Consider the following 10,404-nt stretch of genomic DNA (forward strand, 5'->3'; position numbering starts at 1 on the left):
TGGGAGATTTATCTACATGTGCACTCCAACATTCCTAGCATGAACCTTTTACTGATGCCCACAGCACTTCAAAATGAATCACCGTCATATATTCTAATTAGCTTTTTTTTCTGTTGCATGTTGGCAAAACTGGCCCCCACATTAAAGCCATAGTTGTGCTACCTTCGGTTAAGTACATGAGCACTCTAACGATCGTTCTGTAAGGGAAGTAGTGCCTGCCACTAATTGCAGTTTTGTACACAAGCAAAAAGCAAAGCTAAAGCAGTCACATAAGAATGCAGCTTTTCAAGGCCGAGTGTGCTGCTTACTCTCTCCTTGCATCCAGCATTAGCCCCTGTTGTCACTATAATAAGAGAATCTCAAGCTTCAAGCAATCTTCAATCTTTATTAACGTGGGCACGTCTGAGTGCCCTAGGGTGCTTCAGAAGGGAAGGTGTCCTGAATGGTGGACCATACACAACTCGGCAACACAGACTGCCTGGCCCTGCTGAGCCGGTGCCGAATCCACAGGATGAACTGGTAACGTGCGGTCCATCTGTATCGCCTGAGAATGAAAAAAAAATATTGAGCCTGATTAGCTGCAGTGACATCTAATGTAACCAAATGAAACTCCCAGATAGCTTTTCACAGCTCTATAAATGATGCATTAGCTGTATATAAAGGAAGCCTGAAGATGCTGTTCGGCTGAAGCTGAAAGCTGGAACATATCTCAGCGTCACTCGGCAGTCTACACAGTGGACCATGAGGGTAGGTACTGGCAACCCTCGGCCGAAGCATATGGCTGTCGAGGGTTGTAGTAGACAATGTAATTAGATGTAATTGGCCCAAAGTGCGTAAGATGATGGGCAGGAAATGCAATTCTGCAGCATTAACAACTGAACGCCTATTGGAAATTTATAGCCACTGCATTAATAAAGATTTCCGCTGAACACAAAAGATTATGTGTAAAATATATATGGTTGTATGCAAAAAATAGGGTTGTAGAGTACCTGGAGGATACAATTACAAAATTTTTGCGGTTTTGCACAATACTAAGAAACTTAAGCACTTTGTTAACATGCCTAAAACAGTGGTGCTAAATTAGGATGTACATGACACCAGAAAATGTGCCTGACAAGAATGAAAAGCATGCACAAAAGGAGCAGAAAAGTTACCCGGGGATCTCTGGATCTTCAACCAGAGAAGGGTGGTGCTGCTGGAGCCCCAAGTGCGCTATTTCTAGAGCATGTACGTTGAGGCAACCTCCTTGGAATGTAGGGTGCGCAGTAATGCACGTTTCATTGTTAGTGACAAGTTGGTTTACTAGCGGCATCTCCCGGCAGCAGATCGATTCCCGTTGAGTCTGCATTGGCCGGCATCTACCGCACAGGCACCTGTAAATGACATCCGCGGTTTCTTATGTTGGCATGTGCATGCTACAGTAAAATATGCAGCCTAGAGAATACGAGTGGTAACCAAAATATTAGGCAATATGCCTCACAGCATCGCTTTGCTGACCATCACAACCGTAAATGAATTCAGCTTTTGTATGATTGGCATATCTAAGGGCCATACACATCAAAATTCTTGACCTTACAATTTTGTCTGGAGCTAGATTAGAGTATTGTTTAGGTAACAAAAATATAGGAATGGATTCCCTTTTTGCCGTGAAGGATTGTAGTGGGGGCAGCCCTGATTATAGGAGAGCTTGTGCAGATCTTAGTTTTTGCAACTACATATAAATGCACACACACGCACGCACGCACGCACGCACGCACGCACGCACACACACACACACACACACACACACACACACACACACACACACACACACACACACACACACACACACACACACACACACACACACACACACACACACACACACACACACACACACACAGGTACGTTTATATATACTTGACTCCCGGCCGAAACACAAACAGCACTATATAAGCATATATGACTCACAAGCACCCCAAACCAGGTGCAAACCACCTATAATTTTATGGCTGCTGCTTATTCGAAACAAAGTGACCACTGCCAATTGATGATGATGACCTCAGACAAAATGGCACATACCAACGGCGGGGGATTGGCCAAGGTACATTGAAGCCCTGCTGAAAACGAAAAGTTCTACGGGGCAATAACCTCACACAATCTCATCAAGTCACATAGATCTCATACGGTGCACATCATTATCATAAAATATCTTCCATAATTTATCATCATCATCATCATCATCATCAGCCTGATTATACCCACTGCAGGGCGAAGGCCTCTCCCATATTTCTCCACTTAACCCGGTCCTGTGCTAGCTGCATCCACTTGACCCCTGCGAACTTCTTAATCTCATCCGCCCACCTAACTTTCTGCCGCCCCCTGCTACGCTTTCCTTCCCTTGGAATCCAGTTTGTTACCCTCAGCGACCATCGGTTATCCCCTCTTCGCACTACATGTCCTGCCCATGTCCATTTCTTCTTCTTAATTTCCACTAGAATGTCAGTAACTTGAGTTATTTCTCTGACCCAATCTGCACGCTTCCTATCTCTTAATGTTACCCCTACCATTTTTCGTTCCATAGCCCTCTGGGTTGTCCTCAACTTAAGTAGAACTCTCTTGGTTAGCCTCCACGTTTCAGCCCCATAGGTGAGTACAGGCAAGACGCAACTGTTGTATACTTTCCTCTTGAGCGATACCGGTAAGCTGCTAGTCATAATCTGCGAGTGCTTGCCAAATGCGCTCCATCCCAATCTTATTCTTCTTGTTATTTCCTTTTCATGGTCTGGATCTGCGGTTACTACCTGTCCTAAGTAGACATATTCGCCTACTACTTCCAGTATTTCGCTACCTAATGTAAACTGCTGTTCCTTCCCGAGGCTGTTGAACATTACCTTAGTCTTCTGCATATTGATTTTCAAGCCTACCTTTCTACTTTTTCTGTCTAGGTCATCAATCATTATTTGCAGTTCATCCCCCGAGTTGCTTAGCAAAGCAATGTCATCAGCAAATCGCAGATTACTGATTCTCCATCTACCCTTATCCCTAACTGCTCCCATTCCAAGTCTCTGAATACTTCATCTAAACAAGCTGTGAATAGTACTGGGGAGATTGTGTCTCCTTGCCTAACACCTTTCTTTATGGGAATTTTGTTACTTTCTTTATGCAGAACTATGGTTGCTGTGCAGCCACTATATATTCCTTCCAGCACTTTCACGTACGGCTCGTCTACCCCCTGATTTCGCAATGCCTGCATCACCGCCGAGGTTTCAACTGAGTCAAATGCTTTTTCGTAATCAATGAATGCTATGTATAAGGGCTGGTTATATTCCGAGCATTTTTCTATCACCTGATTGATGGTATGGATATGCCATCATGTTTATGTTATTGTACAAATACTATGAGATCGTACGCAATTATATGCGACTTGTATGTGATTTCTAACGTGAATTGAGTAAGACTGTGTGAGAAAATGTTAGGTTATTGCCTCATACAATTTTTTTTAGTAGGGAGATAATAAATATATATGGTCAAGGATTGCTGTATTTAAATAAATATGTGCGTTTAACTAGAATTTGGAAAAACAAATTTTAAAAAAGCAATAAAGTCTCACCTAGAATAGAAATCTGCCCGTTGAAATTACATAATCATGAATAGAATCGCACACTTGTTTCAAGGCATATGCTGTGACGTTTGCCACGAAGGAGAGGAGAACTGGAATAGTTAGACAAAGGCCTAATATAGAAAGGGGAGTCGCTAAGTAAGGAGATGCGAACCGTCGGCAGGAGAGGAAAAAAAAAATGATCTATGGATTCAATTTCTCTACAAGACTCACAGAGGTTAGTAACTTAAAATTCTGTAGCATAACGCGATCCTCTTCTTCCGCAAACTCCGTGTGGCACGCGCCGACTAGCCCGGACATCGCAGGCGCTGCTAGCCGGCAGGCCGACAGCTGCACCAACTGACCACATCAGTCTCTTCGATTTGGCTTGCACTGCCTGCACTAGTTCTGAAAAGTGCTGCAGCGGTGCCAAGCGGTCACGTGAACGTGCGACGCCAGTTTCGACACTGGCGAGCGACGGTAGCTGCCAAAACGAGTACGCAAGTGCAGGGCTCTGCAACCTAGTAGATGTATGCGCGCAGTACATATATTTCAATTTCATGTATCGCGTCCTATAAGATGATCACGTCCAATTTCGCGACAGTGACGTTGACTGCGATCAAATGACCAACGTACAAGAGACTGCACGATCGTTACGAGAGAATTACGAGATAATGCGCATGGGTACAAGACAATTAACGTTGCAGTGGTGTCGCTAGGGTCAATCGCACCCGATACGGAGGCGCGGCGCTACCCCCCCCCCCCCCCCTCTGTCCCCACCATTTAAGCACCGAATCGCAACTTCCTTTCTACCTCCTCTGTGCTCATGGTTGTTTGCGTTGAAGTTCACTTTGCACCCAGTCAAGCAGTGCGAGTGGCATTTCTTTTTTCTTTTTAACACTTATACGCAGTGATCGTGCCCCACGACTGATAATTCAGTAAAACATCACATCAAAAGCACATATATACGACGAAAACGGCAGAAACATTAGTACGTATAAGTTGCGAGAAAATTCCGAGCAAGAGGCTTAAGACAGGTGATTGCCCAGTACCAGACCATAAGAACAAAGTGGCCTCTGAACTATAATGAAATGAACATTAAGCGTGTGAATCACTGTAGCCGTATGCGCACAAATATAACAAGGATGTGAAGTGAAGGAATGACTATAACGGAGTGGCAATGCAACTTCGCATGCATATATAGAGACTATCAAAAAGAATCAGCGAAGAAAACGTGATAAGCCGTATAGAAGCGCCTTCCTGTGACCTCCTTGGGTTAGTGCTTATTAAACTGGTTACATATATAACTGGACTTATGCCGGTAATAATGGCTCAGAGGAAAGGAATGGTGAACACAAACAATGCCAGACTATGCACGCTATCACGCGCGTAGTAATATGCATATGAATGAGAAGTGAGAACTAGAGAGGCAAATCTATAACTCAAGGACAACTCGAACGCACAGCAAATAACTAAGTCATGAAACAGACAAGTCGTTAAAAGGACCTTTTATGAACATGCCAGAAAACACGACACTTGCAAAAGTCACAAGGAGCAAATAATTATGTCTGCCGCATATACAAAATTTAAAAGGCTTACATGTATCCCTCGAACGCATTCGTTAAACAATCAAGAACTGACCGATATACAAAAAATTTGAACACTTAATGCCAGTTTTCTTCATGTAAATTATAACAAAATTATCACGGTTATTTTAAAAGCGGACATTCACGCAAAGAGTGCAAGGCGAAAGTACAATCAAGAACTGACCTATGTAAGTAAAATTTTGGTGATACGAATCCGGTTGATACGAATTTTGGGATGATACGAATTCGCGAACTTCCCCGACCGGAATACACTGTGTACAATGTGCAAAATTTCGGATGTTCCGGTCACTTTTCCGCGCCACTACGAATTCGAACGCGCGAACTGCGACCGCATCCTTGAGCATTACGCGATCTCTAGCCGCGCTGTATGTACGCATCACGAGCAGTTTGCGGTGATGCGTGGTCCGCACATCGTAGACTTCGCGACTGCTATAGTCGCGCGCTGTACGCTTCGCGAGCAGTATGCGGCGCTGCTGAGCCGGCGCGTCGCCATTTTTTGTCGTCTTAAGCCTATATAGTAACTATAGTCGTGCGGTCGGCCCCGCGAGAAGTCCGCGGAGGCACGTGGCGCGCACGACGCCGACATTGTGCGCCGCGAGTGGCAGGCTGTGACAGCGCGACCGTCATAACCCTTCTCGGAGGTAAAAAGCTCTGCGCAACTGTCTTTCCCATGATTCTGCAAACTTATTCTCTTTCGTTTTGATGATACCAATGTTCGGGTGATAGGAATTCTTTCGCAACCCCGTGAGATTCGTATAACCGAGTTCTATTGTTACAAAATGTTTGAGCACTTAAAAACCACTTTTATTCATGGAAGCTATATATATATATATATATATATATATATATATATATATATATATATATATATATATATATATATATATATATATATATATATATATATATATATATGTAGTGACATAAAACTGTTTGTCCATAAGAAAGTACCATCTTGTATAATTTCACAGCTTAATTCCAAACATCAACGTTTACACGCAAGATGCTCTCATGCAGTTCAAGCTATTTGCTTTTTGCCACTACAAAACTACATGTTTGTGGGCGCGCGTGTGTGCAAATAACTCATGCGCAGGTACTCAATATATTTGCGGCCCCGCATAAGGTCAGTACTCTTGCTCGTTTTCATTGTAATGAGGAAGCAAACTCACAATCCCTGCAGCGCGCTGCGAAGAAGCAGACTGACGACTCGAAGTCTCTGCGTCGCTTCGAATACCAGCTCTAACCCCGCCTGACCACCGGAAGAAAGAGAACGAAAAAACTACGAACGCACAGAATCTGCGCTCACTCATGCCCCCGGGGGGAGGAAAATTCTGTTTTTCTGCTGCCCATAGTCATGTCAGCAGTGTTTGGAGCCATGGAGGAGGGGAGAAGACGGTGTTGAAGGAGGAGCCAATGGCGTGGACAAAAACTGCCGCGAGCGCTTCCTCTTACAAGAAAAAAAAAAAAAAGGACTCCGCGAGATACGCGTACGTGACGTAAGGCTACGTCACCAATGTGTCACGTGATTGCGCATCGACGATCTGCAAAAACATTCTCCCCACGGCCCGGTCTAACGTTAAAATGGCGTGCAGTCTCTTCTACGAGGAGATCACACTTGCCATTCAGTGTCTCCACCGATGCGCGCGCCTTTTCGTGTCTTTGCACAAAATTTATTTCGCTCCCACCCCTTCCCCCATCTAACTGCTGCACTCCCCCTAAGCGTTGCACCGGTGCGGACAGCACCCCCCTCGCGACGCAACTGTAAACGTTGTAAGCAGTTGCCACGAGTATGGGCGACAAGCTTGATGTGGCGTTGTCGCTGCGCACGCTATGTGGATCGGGTCTCTCACACACACTTGGCAGGACAGAAATAAGATCTATCACAAATACGATCTATCACAACTGATTTCTGTTCGCAGTTACCAGTCTTCTTAGGTCAAGACCAGTGCCACAGAACATGCAAAAAAAAAAAACAAAATACTACATACATAGGACAACGCGCTCGAAGGTGCCGTACCGCGGCCACGTACCGCTACATACATGGTCTTGAATATTTGGGGGCTGGGATTTAAAACATTCCTATGCAAAATATACTACACCATTCGAGCTGAAATAACGTTCACAAAGTAGCAAAATATCGTCTACGTTATCTGATAAGTGATTCAACATCGGTACTTGCCTAGATTTTCCGAAATCCAGGAAAAACTGCTCTCGGCGGCGTGCAGAATTTTTGCAGAAGAGAGTCGAAAAGATATTTTGACATGATACGTCATCTGTCGAGCAGTGAGACAAGCTCCATCCCGGCCGTTGGCGCGCTTGCCTCGCTGCCCGACAGATGACGCACCATGTCAAAATAGCTTTTCGACTCTCTGCGAAAATTCTGCACGCCGCCGAGAGCAGTTTTTTCTCGATTTCGGGAAATCTAGGCAAGTACCGATGTTGAATCACTTATCAGATAAAGTAGACTATATTTTGCTACTTTGTGAACGTTATTTCAGCTCGAATGGGGTAGTAGATTTTGCATAGGATTTTTTTAAATCCCAGCGCCCAAATATTCAAGACCTTGTATGCTGCCACAACTATGTATAATACTCTGCAGAACGATGCGCAGCGCCGTTAACTCTTGACCGAGCGGCAAGTACACCATGCTGCACTTTTTTCTGTACCTCCTCTGGAGCGAGTGCAGAATGGGCGAGAGCTCGTGCAGCGCGCGCGGCACCGGCAAAACGAGGACGGCGGTGCTGCACTATTTGAAACTAGTGCAGCTGGTGCAGCCAAATTGAAAGAGACTAGGGCGTTCTGGGCATGCGCAGCTATAGCGCAGCGATCGACTCACCGCGGATCGCGGCGGGAACTTCATCTCTGCAGACACACGATATACTTGTAGTGGGACAATGAAGTAGCACAAAACATGGTAAAAAAAAAAGAAAATAAATTATGTCGTTACCAGTCAACGTTGCCGCTGCGTATGTTCTCGTCTGCACCGTCTCCGCTGCCGGCATCCTCGCTGTCGCTGTCGATAGCATGTGGCTCATATATGAAATTACGATAGCTTGGTCCAAAAAACATAGCTGGATCTGGAGATTCACCCTCCATGAAAGATGTGGACGACGGCGACGACATAGCGCACAGTGTACAACGCGTGCTGAGACAACAGCAACAACGTGGTTAAACTCGGAAGGTGCTAGAATATGAACCAAGGTATATGTAGGAGGGTGATGCTACATTCACACCAAATCGGTCTAGGGGCGGGGCCTCCGCTTTTCACGTGATCAGTGACGTCATGGCGTCGGCAAGAAATACATACCATAAAAAAGCGCGCTCCGCGCGTTCCTTCCGGCCGTCCATACGCGCGCGCGCTTCTCGATCTTCTCTATCCATTCCACTGTTTCCTCGCGACCATGAGTGACGCTCCTGAACGTCAGGAGCTCATTTTGCGACGCTACCTCAGCGACATACATGAGGAGGGAGGCTACTGACATTGATACCTGAAATGCGAAGAAGATTGTAAAAAGTCGGAGAGATCTCGGCTGACAACGTAAAGTATAGCTGTGCGGACTTCACGAGAGTTCGATGCGTCACCCAAAGGTAAGTTCCTTTCACAGTGACGGCGCTTCTAGCCAGTAATATATGTATGTGTATACGCATGCAAGCATTACTCGATTTTTCTTGTGCCATTTAGCTGCAGCACGACAGCATTAAGGCGAACTGTGCAATGCTGTAATGTGAACTTTATACTGTACATAAGAGCAATCATTTCGCTTTTCGATTGTAGCGAGGATTGCGCAAAATTTATTTGCGTGCGCGCGAAAGAGAGAGAGAGTGTATGTGTGTGTGTGTGTGTGAGTCATTTATACGAACCTAATAAATGCGTACCTCTTTACATGTTCTCCATGATTCATCATATGACGGAAAAATTCTTATGGACGTGCCTTTCCGGGTAGAGAAAGAAGTTGTAAAAATCTGCATCCTCGACGAAAAATACTGGAAGAATGACAACTCGGTATGTGCAAGATTTGAAATTGATGATGGTTATACCTAGCTGATTTTTTTTTTTTTTTTCCATTCAACTAGCGTTAGGAATTTAGCCTTTCTGTAACCGCTTGTAACTACATATACAAATCTGCATGCACATGCATATCGATTCAAGAATGATATTAGGGGTCCTATATATATGTGTGTGCGTGTGTGCGCATATGCATATGCACTTGGTATTTCGCGGTATTTCGGAAGTACTCAGTATTTCTTTGTTGAAGCGCGCGGGAAGAAAACATTAAAAATGGTGTTGACAGCAGCTTAATAATGTTAATTGAATTTGCTGTTACAATATATATGTTGTAAAAGCAGTATTATGCATATATTCATCGGCGGCAAAAATTTGCAGGACATGAGAAAATGTTTTTTTTTTTTTTTTTTTCTGTAAAGTGCCGAATATATGTCACAGCATATATGCGGGTCCAACTTTTATCTGTTTGACACCAGCTACATTGGTCTTCGATTCCATGACGTGTCCTGAAAAGTTTCGTCCCCGTTAGTACAACGAACAGGGCTTGATGCGAAGGCATCGACCGCGTCAACATTCCATGACCATAAACAGTTAAGAAAGACTCAACAGAAACCTCTGGGGCTGCAGTGTCTGGGCCAGCAGTTCCTCCAGGGCCTTCAGAAATGCATAGAAAAATTGTGGAAGGTTGGGAAAAGTGCACTTCAATTTTTTATCATTGTCATAACGAGGAAGTTCTCTCCGAAACGAATTATTTTTTTACTATGCTTTCAGAAGGCTGGCCAGTTCTGTGCCAGAGAGTTCTGGCTTGCATGTACAAAGTTCACCAGTAAAGCAATGTTAATCTCTGAAGCCTCTCCCTAAACGAAGGCAACTGCACGACAAATGACCCCATTACAATCATTGACTTAGAAAGGCACAGTTTTGCCCTTTCTCTCATTTCACCAAATAATTCAGCAGTTTTCTTTCTTTCTTTTTTTTTTTTTTTTACTGAAGGGTATAGGATGATGCCTCAGTAACCTGTGATTCATTGATAATGGTGCCTTGCAAAGTAACTCAGGGGACGAATTTAGACAGGCAAGGTAGAGCAATAGGACTAAAATTTTATATGGAGAAAATGAAAGTAACACTTAACAGGCTAGAATAGCAAATAGGAGTTTACAATAGGTAGCAAGTACCTGGAAGTGGTTAGGAAATATGTCTTATAAGTACAA

The 10,404-nt window shown here is 44.3% G+C and overlaps 1 protein-coding gene across 1 annotated transcript; it reads right to left on the reverse strand.

Moving 5' to 3' along the window:
• Nucleotides 1-375: 375 nt before the first annotated feature.
• On the reverse strand, nucleotides 376-8,398 carry LOC146189235 (uncharacterized). Its single transcript, XM_084603229.1, has 3 exons — nucleotides 8,135-8,398; nucleotides 1,155-1,373; nucleotides 376-544 (listed from the first exon to the last, which is right to left on the reverse strand). Exons 1-3 carry the CDS (start codon nucleotides 8,308-8,310, stop codon nucleotides 412-414), a joined length of 528 nt encoding a protein of 175 aa, XP_084459355.1. The 5' UTR covers nucleotides 8,311-8,398; the 3' UTR covers nucleotides 376-411.
• Between the last annotated feature and the right edge of the window lie 2,006 nt (nucleotides 8,399-10,404).

Source organism: Amblyomma maculatum, chromosome 5, assembly GCF_055883805.1.
Source record: "Amblyomma maculatum isolate TAMU_Amacu chromosome 5, ASM5588380v1, whole genome shotgun sequence".
Classification (NCBI taxonomy): domain Eukaryota; kingdom Metazoa; phylum Arthropoda; class Arachnida; order Ixodida; family Ixodidae; genus Amblyomma; species Amblyomma maculatum.